The sequence below is a fragment of the Pelodiscus sinensis genome, chromosome 10, assembly GCF_052426305.1.
Source record: "Pelodiscus sinensis isolate ZL-2025 chromosome 10, ASM5242630v1, whole genome shotgun sequence".
NCBI classification, from domain to species: Eukaryota; Metazoa; Chordata; order Testudines; family Trionychidae; genus Pelodiscus; species Pelodiscus sinensis.
Genome location: NC_143061.1, coordinates 32255769 through 32274590, shown reverse-complemented (window position 1 = coordinate 32274590; position 18822 = coordinate 32255769). Strand labels below are relative to the sequence as shown.

The window sequence follows — 18822 nt, the reverse complement described above, 5'->3', positions numbered from 1 at the left end:
ATAGAGTCATGGAGGTTAGGTCAATCAATGGCTATTAGCCAGGATGGCTAGGAATGGTGTCCCTAGACTCTGTTTGTCTGGAAATGGGTAATAGGAGAGGGATCATGTGAGGATTACCTGTTGTGTTCCCTTTCTCTGGTATTGGCCACTGTTGGCAGACAGGATACTGGGCTAGATGGACCTTTGGTCTGACCTAGTATGACTTCTTTTGTTCCCTTGTGTTCTAGGTAAGTGAGAAACTTCAAAAAGAGTTTGTCAGCTTTAATCTTGCTTGTGTAAACTATTAATTTTGAAAGACTTCTAGCTGTATACAAGGTCTCTAGGAATCACTTTTGCTAGTATCACTCTGACACTAGGCAGCACATCGTGAAATTATAGTGAGGCACTCTATTTCTGTTGGGTAAATTTGCATATTGATTGGGAGACATGGATGAAGTCAGTGGAAGAGATAGACCTTTCAACTACATATTTGCTTTCATATAATTTTATTTAATTATATATTATATTATATATATTTTAAATCAAAATCTTTACAAATACAAATGCTGGTATATATTATCAAAATTAAACAAAATATAGAAATTAGAGAGAACTGAAACAAATTATATATAATAACATTGCTAAAGTTGAATATTAAAAATCTGCTCTTGTCATAGGATTAACTAGGAAATGCTAGGGGTCACCAAATGAAATTAATAGACAACAGGTTTAAAACAAACAAAAGGAAGGGTTTTCCCCCACACACACAGCACACCGTCAACCTGTGGAACTCCTTGCCAGAGAATGCTGTGGAGACCAGGACATTAATAGGGTTCCAAAAAGAACTAGATAAATTCATGTAGGTAGGTCCATCAAAACTTATTAGCCAGAATGGGTAGGAATGAAAGGGTAGGAATAACCTCTGCCTGTCAGGGGCTGGAAATGGATGACAGGAGAAGGATCACTTGATGCTTACTTATTTTTGTTCACTCCCTCTGGAGCATGTAGCAGAATACAGGATACTAAGCTAAATGGACCTGTGGTTTGACCCAGTAGGACCATTATGTTCTTAACTGTAGATAGTGTGCAAGTGACAGAGGATTGCTCTCAATGTTTCAGTACTACAAAAGTGCTCACAAGAATGAAGAAATTTGTTTTTAATTTCAATTCCACTCAGGGAAGATTCATATACATTTCACAGTATTTATACAAACCTAATCTATATTTCATTCAGATATATAGAACTGTATTTGCAATATCAAAACAATAAAATAGAATAGAAACTACCAATATGCAAAAGCCGCAGACACATTTTATACATATTCGATTTTTGCAATGTATTTTAGAAAAAGGGCACAAAGCACTATGAAACTTTTCTCTGTAAGCACATTTTAGTCCAACTGTAGACTCTACTGCCACACTCCTGCTCGTTGGCCCTTGTCCCCGGTGTGTTCAAAAAACATGAAATCCTAAGCAGCAAAGAAAAATAACATAGAATTAGATAGCTTAAGACACCATAGTTACGGTCTTCTAAATAAAAGTAGCCAAACAAACAGCTGCTTTTTAGTTTATGATTTTAAAAGTGACATTTTATGATTTTTTTTGTTCTAAGAATGGGAAAAATTATCTGTTTACACCTGAAAGGGTACTTTTTTAGGTAATGCCCACATATCTGTTACTTTTCATAAGTATTACAAAGAATGACTCGGTTGCAGATGTGCTGAGATCACATCCTATCATGCTGAGAAGCATTTTCTCATGATTTCTTTGTCCTCCCCACTTCAGCCTGTTTGCACTGATAATGCCTTGTCTTATATGTAGAATAAATAGTGGTGACAATCAGATCAGGCATTCATTAGCAACAGGGATGAATGCCCTGCGTCTTGAGTTCCTTCCGTTTGTTTCAGACTTCCTACAGAGCTGGTAGCATGGGAAGGAGTGTAGGCCTGAAGTCCCTTTACCACACTCCAACATCAGCAGCATCTACGCAATGTCCAAAGCCCTGCATCAGTGTTCCCAGGAGAGGTGGAGGGGGAGCAAGTGACTGAACTACACTGATGGGGATGTGGCTGCTGGTGTAAATTCTTGAGATTTAAGCATCATCTTTCTTATTTGTGCTGGGTCTGCTGATCTGTCCAACCTGATACACTGGATTCTGATGTGGAAGGGAGAAGCAGCTGCAACTCTAAAGTACTGCTCTCGATATGCACAGGCGTCAGGTTTTTTGTATCTTCATCAGTTTTTTTAAACTTCTCTCTTTTTACTCTGGAGGATAGAAGCAAGGAGTCTGCAGCCAGACAGACCAGCTGAGATTAGTGCCTGTATTATGTCCAGTATCACTAGGTTCCCTAGTCCTTGCAGGGTCCTCTGCTGTGCAGGGAAGTTGAACTGTTACCCCACATATACTGGGCTTAGATCATAAATGTGACTAAACTTCCCAAAGAGAGAAATGATTAAGGAGGCACTAGAAGAAAAGAAAATGTTCATTAAAGCAAAGTGTGACTTTTTTTTCCTTTAAGTTTCTTAAAGGTGGCCTACGTTTTACTCTGGAGCCTGCAGAGGCATCAAAAACAAACAAACAAACAAACAAACAAACAAGACCAAAAAAAACAGAGCAGTCCAAGGACACTGTCTGAAATTCAAGAAAAATGATGGAAATGGAATTGTTAAGCAGAAATTTGAAATAAAATGTTGGCGTTTTCTCCTGGAAGGAAACCTAGTTGATTTTGCCAGACACTGAGAAGGTAGAGAACAAGAGGAACTATAGAGACCAAGACATTCTCTTCCTGAATTACAGCTGTGATTCTGCCTCCAAGCTAAAGTGCCCACAATGAAGACAAACAGGATGGGCAAAAGGTATTCACAGCCCTCAGCGAATGACTCAAATTTGCATATTAGAATGTTGTAATTGCTGAGAGCTGTTAGAGAGTTGGCATCATTGACCCCTGCCTCTGGAGTGGTTCTGTTGATGTTGCTCTTGTCTGTTATACTGATAAGTATATTGAGGGTATCTGTCTCAGTTATGGCTGATACCTGAATTGTCATGTTCTTGTATTTGCAGGATTGTGAATGCCAAGAGATCGCAGCGTTGCTCTAGAATCCTTCATGGAATGCAGTAGTTCATTAGTGTTGGCTGTGAATAATTTCTGCCTGCTGAATGGAAGATCATCTATGGATGATTGGCTCTCTCGGAGGAAAGCTGCAGAACTGAACCATGAGGCCCTCCCCATGACTACGGCTGTTGAGGTAGACCAAGTAGCTGTGTTGGCAGCATCTAAGGCAGCTTGGACTGCTGCCCTGGATATTATGTGACTCTTAGTAATGACAGCGTTAAATTGTTGCTTTTTTGCCTCAGGGATATCTGCAATAAAATCATTTAATTATGAATAATTTCTATGGTCATATTTACAGAGTAACGCCACTCGATATTGTCAGGTAGAGGACCTGTAAACTTTTCGACTGAAGAGATCCAACCTTTTACTGTCATAATCAGCTGGGGTAGATCTAAAGTACTGCTGCTTGCTCCTCTGATCGGCTGCTTCTACCAGAGTTAGGTGCAGACCCTTTTGGAGGAACATAATATTTTTTGACAGCTTGTTTGCATGTTGAAGTGGCCACTGCGACGACTGCTCAATGGTCTTTGTTGGTTCCATCATGGCTTTGTTTTCCGTAATGGAAAGCTATTTTAGAAGTCGTATGAGCTAATAAAATGTCAGTCAGTTCATGTTAGTTGTCTGATAACTGTTTTAAAAGATCTTGAAAATTTGAGAAATCATCTGCTGTAGTGGGAAGAAGCAGTTGGTACCATGACTTCATCTAGGTAGGACAATTTGTTAGTATCAGGTGAGGTATTCTGAGAGAGGTCAGATTGCTCCCCTTGTATTGCACGTAGTCTTTGGGGAGATGGGAATTGTGGTGGAGGGGACAACTGAGGTACAGTCGGTTGTTTGTGAGATCGATGGTGTTTCTGGCAAGGGTACCAAGGGCTCTAATACTGTCATTGTGGATAAGGCATGGTTGGTGGCATCCATGGGCTGTTGTACCAGGATGGCATATTTCGGTGTCTGGAGTGTGGGAGATGAGTCCTGGCTGAATACACAGAATAGTCAGTAGGAGGGGAGTTGTTAGGAGAGAACAAGAGTCACGAGAAAACTTTTCCAGTGCTATATCTGGTCTTGGTGCTGGAGGACCAGGAGAATGTTGTGCTCAAAATGGGTGAATTGAAAGATGAAGAAACCAGGAGACCTCTGTGTTGTGTGTACTGTTGCGCAGGTGTTGTCGGTGCCATAGTCGGCTGCACCGACGCCACTTGAGTGCTGTACGATGTCTCGGCACTAAGTGGGCAGGCAGTGTAGTTGGTGCTGTGGTAGTGCCTATAATGGTGTTGGAAGTTGTTCTCGGCACTGGGGCAGGTTGCGGTGTTGGCAAAGTAATGCTGGTCCCGGCAAGGTAACATCACTGCCGGCAGGTGCTGTGACAGAGGCAGGCGACTTGAAACTTGTGGGCAGGATTTGATATGACCGGCTTTTGTGGTGGTGCCAGCAGTGCCGGATAAGCTCTTGGCATCGAAGAGAAACGTTTAGGAGCCGGAGCCTCCTAAGGTAAGGAGGAAGCACATTTCTTTGAGGAATTTTTCTCCTTTTGCACTTGGGATTTCTTGGGTTGCTGACCCAGGTCTGAAGCTGGTCTTAACGACTTCTCAAGCAGAATAAGCTTAAAATAAGCTCTGGCCTTCAGTTTAGCACAGTGAAGACATTTCTGTGCAACATGTGCCTCTCCAAGACATCGGACACATAGCGTGTGTGCATCTGAGATGGGAATAGGATCCTTACATGTGGAACAGCACTTAAAGCTGGACAGCTGGGCATAGCACATACTAGCACTATCTAACTAAGGGAAAAAGAACTTGAAGGAATATTTTTTTTAATTTGAACAAACAACTGTTAAAGGGAAAACTAACTAACTACAGGTAAGAACTATATAGCTGGGATCACTCATCTAAAATGCGAGCTGAAGCTGGGGACACTACCAAAGTCCGTCTGTGACTGGAGGCGGTAGAGAAGGAACTAGGGGGAGGACTTGCGCATGAGCGATCCTGCACAGTAGGGGGGAGTGACAAGAGGCGTGCGCATGTGTGGCCCCAGAGTCACTGCTGTGAAGACTCCAGAGAATGGGCTTGGCAGCGGCGCACTGACCTGATGTGGAGCACCCACGGGGACATCTCTTGAAGAAGAATGGTGTGTTAAATATTGCTACTACAGAGGAAGGGGACTGTTGACATTTCCATCCCTGAGCTGATGTATATGCCTCTCTCCTTCCTTCTAGTTTTCTTCCCATTTTCAGAAAACTCAAGTTTGATAGTAAACATCCAGCAGAAACCAGAACATGCCATGGTGACAGTAGTTTTCAATGGAATGGACAAAGAGTCCTGCTCTTTATATGGTATATGTCAGCTCTGAATAATGGAACAGCTCTGAAGCAGCCTCAAAGTAGCCATAAAATAATAACTGGAGGTATGTCCTTATGGCATAGAAAAAGTGTGAAACCTTACAAGAACAGGCATATCAGCAATACATAAGTATATTCCTATATAATTTTATGCTTTTATATATTCTAATTCTAAATGTAATCCCATGATCTGAAATAATTAATTTGTCACGCTTCCTAGACACTTGATTCTACACTCTCCAAGTCAATGGAAGCTCTATTGTTAACTTCAATAAATCCAGGATCAAGTCATATCCTAATATGATTTTAACTTACAGATGAATAGAACATATATTCACTGTTTAAAGTTAGTTAATTGGTAGACTTACAATAAGGAAGCAAGCACCAATCATGACAGCTTTCATCTTAACATCAAGATCCAGTGGAAATTGGATTCCAAAATTATCAGCATCTGTAAACGCCTCTTTTACAAATCCAGTCCATTGCTTAGAAATTCTTCCAACTACAGAACTTTCATCCATCGATTTTACCTAGTTTGAAAAACAAACAAAAACATGTTACCACTCATAATAAAAAGATGTTGTGTGTTAATTGAAAAACTTTAGGATATTCACATTTATATTGGTTGTTAGATATACTGAAGCATATGGCTATTCAATAATTGTGGTAATGTTGACTCTACTTCATTAAATTATGGGCTGAAATCCGCGGCATGTTTTGTGCTCATATCAATGCTGGTTATACATGGAAACAAAGTAATGGAGAGGTTTGCAGGGCTACACTGTTAGAAGTGCTGTAAATCAAGGTTCCTTCACCCAGGGGCAGGTATCTAAATAGAAGTTAAAAGATTACATGATCATTTTCCAAAGTAGGGCATAAGCTATATTCAACATTGTCTTTTGAAACTGGTTTCAGTGTTCAAAGTTATGTAAAATAAAACATAATGGCAAATAAGTTTGCTTAGAACAAACTTGCAAACCCTTGCTTAGGATAAACTATCAAATGTTTTTGAATGAACTAGTAGCTGGAATATGAAAACAGGATTCATTAAAGCATAGTTTGATCCACAGTACAAAATTAAATAATTTATAACAAAAATACATCACCCCCTTATGCTGATCCATTTTGATGATTTACATCAATTACTTGATAATAAAGTCAGTGGCTCTAGAAAGTTACTTATTTAATAATACTTAAGTATACATTACATAGTGAATCAATTTTTTCTACCATTTCCTAAAATAAGATAATGTAATGATATTTTCTACTGTTGTTTCAATAAACATTAAACAAATGTCAACACCCCAACAGTGAAACAACTGTAATAAATTCAAAGTAATTTCAAACTGGTAAAGAAAGCTTCACTTTAATGGAAAGAGAAACTGACAGAATATTATCCATACATTCAATATCTCATGATTTGATAATCTGAAAGTTGATTTGTTATGACAATCATTGAACCTGGGTTATCTATAAGGATAAGTGTTTTGAAAATTTTTCATGCACACAGTTGGACTATCAAAACATGTAATGCATTCAGTAATAACATTTCAACTTAGTTTTGTGGGAAATGGTCCATTAGTAACAATAAGACCAGCTACAAATATTAAACTACAGTATTAGGAAAACCAACTAATTAAGAACAGACAAGAGCAATACAAATTCTTTAAACAATGTTGCCTACCTCAAAATTAACATCCTGACAACAGCTGCATACAACACATGGACCAATGATTTTAAATATATCCATTTTTGCTTCGTTTTGAACAGTAAATTTAGGTAGACAAGGGTGCCAGTTTTGTTTTATGTAGCCAACTGGTGTACCTGGAGGGGCCTGAACTTCAAGCTTTAAAAGAAAAAAAAAAACACAACAAAACATAAGTAGGATAAAAGTTATGTGTCTACCTAATTATTCCAATGTGTTTTACATGCTTGTAAAATAATCTTCAGCACAGAGAAAGTCTGTAATGTAAGAGATGGGTACTTACCCTACAGAAACTGTAGCACCTTAAGATGTCCAAACAAATTCTATTCTTGGTGTTCATATACCCCTACGCTAACAAAATCTAATTATTTGGAATAGCTGCATCCATAGATGCAGATATGATTTTGCCAACTTGGAGTCTAACACTGTTCCTATACATTTTGGCTACGTCTAGACTGGCCCCAAATTCCGGAAAAGGGATGCAAAGCAGGTAAGTCAGCATAGGGAAATCCGCGGGGGATTTAAATATCCCCCGCGGATTTAAATAAACATGTCCGCCGCTTTCAAGTAGGAATAAGAGATCCTCCGGAAAAGGGCTTTATTCCGGAGGATTGCGCCAGTCTAGACGCTTTTTTTCCGTCTTTTCCCCAAGCCGGAAAAAAGCGGCGGACATGTTTATTTAAATCCGCGGGGGATATTTAAATCCCCCGCGGATTTCCCTATGCTGACTTACCTGCTTTGCATCCCTTTTCCGGAATTTGGGGCCAGTCTAGACGTAGCCTTTATGTTCCACTTCAGTCAGAGTTGATTTGTTGTGATTCATGAGGCACAGCAAGGTAAAATGGTTTGAGGTGTTCTAACTAGAACCTTTGGAGAAGATTGTGGAGAAGAGTCTCATATCAGCCAAGCACAGATATAATAGGACTTCTTATTTCCTTATGTATGTTGTCACCACTACAGTGAGGACTCAGTAAAACACTGTGGCTATGAAAGGATGAAAGGGTAGAATCCTGTACTGATAAAATGACGTTATTATCCTGTACTGATAATATTGTAAACCCCATTAATATTCTGTATGCTGAGAGTACTGAAATGTGAAGGCAAGCATCTTGCAGGTCAAGAGTCATGAACCAGTCCATGGGATCCAATATGGGGACAATGAAAGCTAGGTTTACCATCCTAAACTTCTTTAGTATCAAGCAGGAATAGAAATAGAAACCCTGCTCTGAATTTTTGAAGAACCTCTTTTATCACTCCCAATTATAGCAGGAAATCAAATTCTTGTAGAACTATGCTGTAAGAAAGGTACCTGAAGAGGTGTGGGGAGGGAATTATAAGAGCCTAAAACGGCATAGGATACCCTTACTTATAGTCTCAAGGACCCATCGGTCAGAGATGATCCCAGCCTAAGCTTGTTTAAATGAATAAAGGTGGTTGGTCAACCAAAAATGGATGGTGCCGCTGGTGGTCCAACTGGGTTCTTGACTGCCCTGCCAAAGCTGCTTCCTTTACACTTGTACCTGCTGTGGGGCCAGCCAGAGTGAGGTTGATAAGCACCACTGGTAGAACTATAAACCTTTCCTTGGTGGTTTTGATGGACACAATGGGAACTGTTGCTGGGATCTGCAGAATGAGGACCGAGGGCTCTGTTACTAATGCCGTAGTTTACCCTGCTTTGGGGTAGGGATGTTAGATAGAGAGTAACTGAATAATCATGTAATCACATCAGATTGTAGCAGTTTTACAACTACAATAGTCCCCAGAGGTAGGGCCAGCAGCCAGTGTGCTCCAGCCTCACTAACAGGGAGCCCCCTGCCATGTCACGCTGCTGCCTCTGTATCAGCAGCTCTCTACACAGACTAGCTCTGCCTACTGCCTTGCAATGCTGCCTCTGGTAGAAGCAGCAGTGCCGGGGTGCGGAGAGGGGAGCCAGTGCTCGGGGGAAGTCAGCTTTCAAACATGATATTTGAGTAACAACTGAGATTCATACTAACTTGGTGGTATGTGTCTAATTCTTTGGGATTAGAAAGAACCTCATACAGTAAACTTCTGATAATCCGGCACCTTTAGGACCCAGGGGGTGCCGGATTATCAGATATGCCGGACTATCAGAAGGGGGGGGCTATGAGGGGTCTGGAGGGGGGTGGGAGGGGATGCCACCCCAGACACCTCATAGCCCCCCCTTACGATAGTCCGGCTCTGCCCCAGGCGTCCCTGATTCAGCCGCTGCTGGTCAGTTTCAGCAGCAGCTGAATCGGGGATGCCTGCAATAGAGCAGCTGGGGTGCTGGTGGGTTGGTCCCGCAGCGCCAAGGGGCGGTGCTACGGCACCAACCCAGCAGCACTCCAGCTGCTCTTGGGGACGCCTGGGACAGAGCAGCTGGGGTACTGCCCGGTTGGTCCCCTAGCGCTGCCCCTCCGGGCTGCGGGACCAACCCGGCAGCACCCCAGCTGCTCTGCCCCAGGGGTCCCCGATTCAGCCGCTGCTGAAACTGACGCTGCTGTTCAGTTTCAGCAGCGGCTGAATCCCGACACCTGGGGCAAAGCAGCTGGGGTGCTGCCGGGCTGGTCCTGTAGCGCCGCCCCTCGGCGCTGCGGGACCAACCCGGCAGCACCCCAGCTGCTCTGCCCCAGGGGTCCCCAAGTCAGCCACTGCTGAAACAGATCAGCGGCTGATTCCAGGAAGCCCGGGGCAGAGCAGCTCTGCCCCGGGCTTCCTGGAATCAGCCGCTGATCTGTTTCAGCAGCGGCTGAATCGGGGACCCCTGGGGCAGAGCAGCTGGAGTCCTGCTGGGTTGGTCCCGCAGCACTGTCCTTTGGCGCTGCGGGACCAACCCCGTAGCACTCCAGCTGCTCTGCCCCAGGCGTCCCCAAGAGCAGCTGGAGTGCTGCCGGGTTGGTCCCGCAGCTCCGAGGGGCAGCACTAGGAGACCAACCGGGCAGCACCCCAGCTGCTCTGCTCCCGGCTTCCCCAATTCAGCTGCTGGTCAGTTTCTGCAGCAGCTGAATGGGGGAAGCCTATCTGGCTGCCCCAGCACTTCCGGGTTCCTGATGGTGCCAGACCATCAGGAGTCCCGGAGCATTGGATGCCAGACTAATGGAGTTTTACTGTATATGGAGAAATGGGTTTTCAATAACCTCTCACTATATTAGATTGGGTTGTCTGAAAGGGAGCCAGGGCTGGAATGCCTAAAGGGGACTGTGTTTGGCTTCTGTTTAACCAGTACGGTACTGAAAGCAGCTCTTTTGTTACTGGCTTGGTGAATCTAATTATAAAATAAACCTCCTGTTTTGGGATACCATGTGTCCTATTTATTTCAGTATGCACTGAGTGTGCCATTTTCAGTGGACCTATCCCAGACACCTGGTCACAGGCCTATGACCTTGAGCCCAGATAAAATGGCCCAACAGTTACCCTAGATTTTGTGGAACTGAGAATAGCTTGCCCAAGAGAAGGAGATGGTAAATACTGACACCAGACAGCCAAAGGAATGCTGAACGAACTGATATTGGGATTGGGTACATAGGATAGAATCAGTGATAGATGTTAAACAAACTTGCTTTAGCAATAGGTGACATACATGATAATGAGCTAAAAGACATTAATATGTCTACCTACAAGGATAAGGCCCTCCAATATTAGGAAGGCAAGGAGTAAGATTTGGACATGGAAGGGTGGGCATCTGATTGAGTGTTCATGATAGTGCTCTGGCTCTATAATAACAATGCCATCGTGTAGGTAGGGGTAAGCTTTCCATCACTCATAACTGAAAGAGATGAAGAGTTGATGAGTGACCGTTGTGGTTCTGGAACATCGGATTCATTTGGCATGTCTCTGATCACAAGGTCCCCAAGGGTGTAAGTATATAATCATATGCAAGAACAGGGGTGGGAAAATTCCAGCCCATGGGCCAGATCCAGTCTGTAGGGTTAGTTCCTGGCAGGCCCCCACCTCCATGCTTACCTGTGCCTCTGCAGGTATCGGAGGATCACAGCTCTGGTTGGCCGCAAAACGCCTTTCACAGCCAATGTGAGCCGTGGGAAGTGGCGTCCCGGTCCGTGGTGCTTCCTGCCACTTGCACTAGCCATGAATGGCAGTATCTGCTGAGGCGCAGATACACATAGTGGTAGTGACCCACCAGGAACTAACCCTGCAGGTTGTGGGTTTTTTATTGCCCACCCCTGTGCAAGAATGACATTAAAAATATCCCTAATACTGTATTACTACTGTATTACTACTACTTGTTTATGTGGTTTGGCACTTTCTTTTATTAAAATAATCCATAAAGATAAGTGGCTAAGGATTAGCTTTGTCCTCATTGTACTTTGCCATACACCTTGGGATTCTCTATAAGATAATGAACTTGTAAGTTTTAGTTCTGTGAAGCCTGATTCTGGGACAAGAAACCTACTGGCAATAAATACAATTATTATCAATCATTAAAAAGATAAGGCAACAACTATACATCAATTAGTAGAGTCAAATCCCTACAATGAGTGTCAGGTCAATGGTTTATGAACCTGGTAATTTCTTGTCTTCCTTTACTTATCAATATTCAAAAAGCTAAGTTTATTTATAATAATCAAGATTTTGAATTAAGTTGGTGCCTCATTAGGGTCCATTTCTAATTAGTGTTGAGTACCCACTTTCCAGGGATATCACTTATGTTTTTAGGAATTTAGGCCACTTCCAGGAAGAATATAGCAGAGTCCATAGCAAAATGTCAAGAAATTTTGTCAAAGAGCAGACAAAAGTCATGAGACATTTCCAAAAACCCTCAAAGAACAAAAACAAACAAAAAAAATTACGAAGAACTTATTTTGTTCCATCTCACCTCTTGACACAAAAGAAAATCTCTGGAAACTTTTAAAGGTGCAGGAAAGAGAAAAGAATGTCTCACCTCTTGCAAGCAGCAAGGAAAACAACATGAAGAGCACCTGAGAGGTCTCTGCAATGTTATTACTTCTTGACCCATATTGTCAACAATCTTAATGGTAAAAGGTCGTGACGGTCCACAACAATTTCGAGTACAACAGTCATTTTCCTCTGCTGCAAAATACACTCTTTGCCCCAAGCTGTTTTTGAGTTCATATTTATTGTTAGTTTCAAAACCGATAAGAGCTGAAAATTAACATTAAAAAGGTGTTTAGTTGATTCACTAATTACAAGTATTAATAGACATAGCACAGCTCCCTATCATCATCAGGGACTCACCTGTACTAATTCTTATATAAACATATAGGGTATGTCTACTCTTGCACCCTCTTTCAAGAGAGGGATGCAAATGAAGACATTCGAAATTGCAAATGAAGCCAGGAATTAAATATCCTGTGCTTCATTTGCATATTCAAGTTATGGAACTATTTCGAAACAGCACTATTTCAAAATAGACACGGTTATTTCGAGAGAAAACCCTTCTCTCGAAATAATTGGTAAACCTCATTGTATGAGGAATAAGGGTTATTTTGAGAGAAGGGTTTTCTCTCGAAATAACTGCGTCTTAACAGCATCTGTTATTTTGAAATAACGGTATTTTGAAATAGTGCCATAACACGAATATGAAATGAAGCGTGGGATATTTAAATCCCGGCTTCATTTGCCATTTCGAATGTCTTCATTTGCATCCCTCTCTCGAAAGAGGTTGAAAGTGTAGACATACGCATAGAAAAACACGGACCTACCCCTGAAGACATTACCATCTAATAACATTATAAACATACAAGCAGGAAGAAATATAAGAGAGACATACATTATTTGTAATTGTATTTTTTTTCCTTATGAATAAATTGCTAACTACTCCAATTTGCTCTTCAAACTAATTTGAATTAGGGATTAAGCCACTAGTCGAGTAGCCGACTACTCCACAAGCCTAGGCTTATCAGGTAGCTAAGTGACTACTCGACTACTTGCTTTCACTGCTTACTGCCTTTTAAAAGCCTGCTACCCCCAGCATCGTGTCCACAGTGTAGTGCGGGGAGGCAGCAGGGGAGGCAGAGCCACAGCTGTCCTGGAGTCCCAGCTCATGCTGGTCCTGGGAGTGACCCCCATTGCGGCTCTGCAGTTTAAATATACCAGGAGCCAGGCTGCCTGTGCACCCGGCTCCTACTACATTTAAACTGCAAAGCCGCAGTAAGGGTAGCTCCAGGACCTGGCACGAGCTGGGACAGAGTGCCTCCCTTATCAACTAATTGTGTAGTCATTAGAAATTGTATGGAATCAACTACATGATTAGCAAATTACCTGCTTCTTAACATCCTTAATTTGAATTGCGCGTTCTTTAGATATTCTGATCCAGGTGAGATTTACGGTATTGCAGGATGGAGAAGGCCTTATAATCAGTTCAGAGAGGGTGTTCCATGAGTGAGACGCAACAGAGATGTTTGTGAGAGCAATGGCAAATGAGCAGACAAGACAGACACCACCCTCACAGTGGATGTGGCAGTGGGAAGCAATGCAATAAGAAACAAAAGTAGATTGCTAAAGAGGGACAGAGTTGTAAATGGGCCTGACAGTAAGAAAAAGAAGTGTTAAAAACAATAACTGAGATAGGAAATGATGAGAGCCTGAAAAAAAGAGAAATGGATCTTAGAAATGTTATGGGGCGGGAAGCTGCAAAATGTGGGTATAGCCTGGTTATAGAGGGAGAAGGCAACAACATCAATATTAAACGCATGAGTGCCATCAGGTTTAGGATGTTGCCAAATAAGGCAAAGAGTAAGCAGAGTGGAAAGAGTTTGGGAGAAAAGATCAGTCAGTCAGTCATGAAAGTTCCAGGAGGAGATATCAGAAAGTTAGGTCAAGATGTTGAATTAGATGGAATTAGACAGGTCAGAAGTAGAGAGGGAGATCTGTAAAGATGATAGTTGAAATCACATGAATAAGCGAGCTTAAATGTAAAATGATTACACTTTTAAATTAGAAAATGTCACATTTTTACATATCAATTTGTATTTTAAAAGCTCAAATAAATATTTTAAGTCTGAGATACTCAAACAAGCAATATTTTAAGAATCTGTGCCACCCCAACTCTCCTTCCCAAAATATATTATGTTAGGGTTCTGATAAAGACCCTGTCTTTAAAATGCAATAAAGAAATGAACTGTTATAATTAAATAAGATTACTTTTTAACAGTCTTCAAATAGGATCGGTCATTTAATATATTTACAGTATAATAATCTTCCATTTAATAATATGGCATGATATATACCTTCCAGAAGCTCAATCTGCTGATGAATTAATATCTGGTCAATCTGTTACAGTGGTTAAAAACAGATTAGAAAGGAAGTCAATAAATGAAAGTTATAATTAAATTTTTAAAATAAAATCAACAAGGATATCCGTTTTCAAAAATTTGATTTCAGGCTGCAAAATTATGGATCAATTCATAATTATGTTAGATAATCTACATAATTACGCTATAGAAATAGTGTCTCACTCACATGTTCACTCGTGATGATCAACAAGATCATTCAAACACTAAGATACCAATTTTGCAAGCTGCTCTATTGTGTCCTATATTATTTGGAAATACTTGGAGATGGAGAAGGGGAGAGGAAGTTACTCACCTTGGCTGTAGATGATGTTCTTTGAGATGAGCGTCCCTGCAGGAGATGGTCCACACCAGGTGTCGGTGCGTCCCAGCGCCGCAGAGCGGATTCTTCTTAGAAGTGCATTTGGCCCACGCATGCGCGGTGTGTGTGTGGCGTGCGGTACCATTCGACAATACTGCGCATGCACGGCCATCCTCCCTTCAGTTCCTTCTCTATCCAGAACCTGATGTGGGTTTTTTTGGTTTTGGTCTTAAGTAGAGGGGAGGAAGGGAAAGTAGTGGAGCACCGCCAGGGACGCTCATCTTGAAGAAGTCAGCTACAGTAAGGTGATTAACCTCCTCTTCTTCAAGAGAAATGATCCTGAGGGGTGCTCCACAGCTAATGACTGCAAAGCAATTTGTCTTACGGAGGTAGGCACTTCAGATCAGGAAGGTAAGCTGTCTTTAGTGTGGCCTTTGCTACCCTCGTAAGGTGAAGAGGGCCGGTAGAAAGTGCATAGTGTCTGGAAAAAGATTGTTCTGATGTCCATGTAGCAGCAACACATATGTCGTTGATGGGAACCTTCCTCAGGTAAGTGACCAAAGTGGCGACCACTCTTATGGAGTGTGCATGGGCTGTGGAGGAGTCTGCACGACCTTCCCTGGCTTGACATAAGTCTAGCTAAGAAGTCTAGGCCCTGTTAAAGTCAGGTGCTGGCAAGCATGCAGACGGGCCTCAGGCTAAAACAAGTGTGTGGAAATGCAATTTCTTGCCCTCAGCTATTGAGTAGGGCCTGACTGTAAATCGCTAATGAAATGTTCAAACTGCTAAGAGGTGCTTGGCTTATCATATGTGCTGAGGCATGATTTGCCAGCTTTTGTCACATGCCTCTCAGTCAAAGGCCATTTAGGTGAGTGTAGATCTTGTGGGAGAGAGGAGGCCCATTTCTTCAGGGATTTCTTTGGTTTGCCCCCCTTATCATTAATCTGCTGAGAGCCCAGGACTGAGCATTTTTAAACAGAGGTGTTTGACTCTCCGCAGCCACTTCTTAAGTTTAGCGCAGTGTGTTCAGTCCCTTTGAACATGGGAGTCCCCAAGACACTTGACACATTTAGTGTGGCCATCTGAAGCCGGCACTGCATTGTGACAATCCGTGTAGCGTTTAAAACCTGGTGAGCTTAAATGGCAGAAGAACCAACTTAGGCGAACAGCGTATTTTGGAGCAGGGGTTTTGTTAAGAACCTAATGAAGAACTAGGGAAATGAACTTGGAATTAACTAATCTATCTATCTACAGAGAACTAATGAGGAACGAAAAGCACTGTCTTGAGCTGGGCTCAGTATGGAGGACCTGAAGGAAGGAGGCAGGATAGTGCTGAATGGCACCATGCGCCTCACGCACTGTGCATGTGAGGCCCTAATGCATTGGTAAGAAGAATCCACTCTGCGGCACTGGAATATACCGACACCTGCTGTGGAGCATTCCCTGCAGAGACGTCTCTCGAAGAAGAATGAATGCTAGTGCTCAGAAAAAGTACCATGTTGAAAATCATGAAGTCTGATGTCCTACTGATGGCCATACTGTAATATAAGTTTTTGCCACACCATACTACCACTACTTGGATTCACTATTTCTGGTACAAACAAACAAAAAAAAGTACAGTAGAACAGTGCCCAGTCTCATTTAATCTTAAATTTTCAGCTAACACTGCCAAGTAAGATGTCAATTAGTGGTGGACACATCTGCTAAAACTGGGATTATGCAGTGTTGTTGCAACCATGCCAGCCCCGGGGTATGAAACACACAAGGTGGGTGAGATAAAGCTTGTTTCTCTCACCACCAGAAGTTGGTCCAATAGAAGATATTGCATTACCACAAACACTTTCTTGCTGTAAAACTGTGACCAAAAGTTCTTTTCAAAATGAGCCACTGTGCAGCCATAACATGGTAGTATGCTTCAATTACGATGGTCCTGAGATACATTTTTAATCTCTGACCAAAATATAAATGGCTCTGATTCTCCAGTGCTAATCAAAGCCACCTGATTTCTCAGAGTAGATAAAAGGGTACCTAAGTACTCCGATACCCAGGGCTTGACAAACGGCGGTGAAAGCCACTTGCCAGCCCCGCACTGCACATGTGCATGCGCAAGAGCTGCATTGCGCATGCGCACGCCGCTGGTAATCGGGGTGCACGGCTGAAATCTACTCACCGCGGGCGAGTAGATTCTATAGTTTGTCGAGCCCTGCTATACCTATTAGCTTTCTATTTTTTAGGGCCTTAAAATGTAGAGGAACATAGGTACCTGAGTTAGGTATTCTAATCCAGGTGGACAATTAAGAGGGGGAGGAGGTGCTGGCATCCAAGCTGCCCCACCACTGGGCCCAGAAGGTTGATTTTGGACTAGAGGTCCATATGAAGCTCCTGCTGGGTAACCCTGTAAGGCATAATTAGGTTGTCCAGGAGCATCTAGTTTGTGGGAAGAGAAACAAAGAAAACACAAAATTCTGACAGTTAGACATTAAAAGCATAGTTTCAATAAATGCACTTCTGAAGTTCAACCATTTACAACTATTAAAGCCTCATATTGAAACTACATTACATAATTAGGTTGGTCAGAAATCGATTATAATGTCAACAATAGTGGCATTTAGTTTAAGCATTTTACAATTATTACTTTGCATTTTCACAGTTATGCAAAATTATGGACTGTAGCTTTTTTATTTCATTCTACTTAAATTTTTGGTAGTTGTGGGACACTCGGGAGAGGTTAGATAATTATTTAAATGACAGTAGATTTTGAGATCTAAAAGTAAAAGTTTTATACCATTAAAACACAAATTGAAAACTTCACATCAAAATATTCAGAGTAAATATCCTTAAATCATACTTCAAGAAGTTCTCAAGAAGCATTTTTCTTACTTTGCTTATCTCTGCATTTCTATTATTATACATGGAAATATTTCTTCATCAGTTAGTGTGTGTATGGTGAAACTGATGTTTAATTATAACAATCTAATCCTTCCAAGCTCACCCATAATTCAGTTCAGTGATCCTCAACCTCTGAAAGCTGGAAACCCACTCACTACAATAGCAAAGTAAATAGACAGATATCACAAAGCTACAAACAGATACCACCACTCTTGCTACTTTCACATTCCAATAATGAAATACTTCAACCATTCCAACTCCAGGCCTCAAACATCACATTAATGTCCAAGACACTGCTTAACTATTATTTTGTGGCTCTTCGACTGACACAGTAACTCCTTTTCTCCTTACCTTTCTTCTGGATGTTTGGAGCATATAAAGGGCATTATTCCCACTCCATTCTACAAAGCTGATTCTCTCTGTCCCAGTCATAATATCACAGAACAACAGAGACCTCAGGAAGTCAGAGTCCAATACCAACTAAATCATCCCAACCAGTACTTTGTCAAGCAGGGACTTACAAACCTCTAAGGATGGCGATTTTACCAGCTCCCTGAGTAACCAATTCCAGTGCTTCACCACCCTCCTAATGAAACAGTTTTTCCTAATATCCAACCTAGACCTCTTACATTGCAACCTGAGACAATTGCTCCTCATTCTGTCATCTGTCACCACTGAGAATAGCCTCTCCCCATCCTCTTTGAAACCCTCCTTCAGGTAGCTGAAGGCTATCAAATCCTCTCCTCATTCTTCTCTTTTGTAGACTAAAACCCAAATCCCTCCTTGTAAGTCATGTGCTCTAGCCCCCTAATAATTTTTGTTGTCCTCCACCGGACTCGTTCCAATGTGTCCACATCCTCTCTCAATTGGGGGCGGGGAGGGTGTCCAGAATTGGACACAATACTCCAGGTGTGGCCTCACCATTGTCAAATAAAGGGGTATAATCACTTCTCCAGATCTATGGGCAATGTTCCTACTAATGCACCCCAATATGCCATTAGCCTACTTGGTTACAAGGGCACATTGTTGACTCATATCCAGCATCTCATCCTCTGTAATCCCCAGGTCCTTTTCTGAAAAACTGCTTCTTAGCTTGTAGCAGTGCTTGTTTTATCAACAATCTGTATTGGTACACTGTGTGGCTCCATCTATACTGGCATACTTAAAACAATACTACTTATGTGTACACAGTCATAAACTGTAAACAGGATTTACAGGGAAGCCACCAG

General features: G+C 42.0%; 1 protein-coding gene across 2 annotated transcripts in view; it reads right to left on the bottom strand.

Annotated features, from left to right (window-relative positions):
• Positions 1–468: 468 nt before the first annotated feature.
• PLSCR1 (phospholipid scramblase 1) overlaps positions 469–18822 on the bottom strand; it is a 36728-nt gene continuing 18374 nt past the window's right edge. For both annotated transcript variants that reach the window (XM_075937672.2, XM_075937671.2), the window contains 6 exons: positions 16968–17131; positions 14341–14383; positions 12033–12253; positions 7112–7273; positions 5796–5957; positions 469–1448 (listed from right to left, as the gene is read on the bottom strand). In XM_075937672.2, the coding sequence (XP_075793787.1) occupies positions 1389–1448; positions 5796–5957; positions 7112–7273; positions 12033–12253; positions 14341–14383; positions 16968–17131 (812 nt within the window). In that variant the 3' untranslated portion in view covers positions 469–1388. The remainder of the gene's footprint in view (positions 1449–5795; positions 5958–7111; positions 7274–12032; positions 12254–14340; positions 14384–16967; positions 17132–18822) is intronic.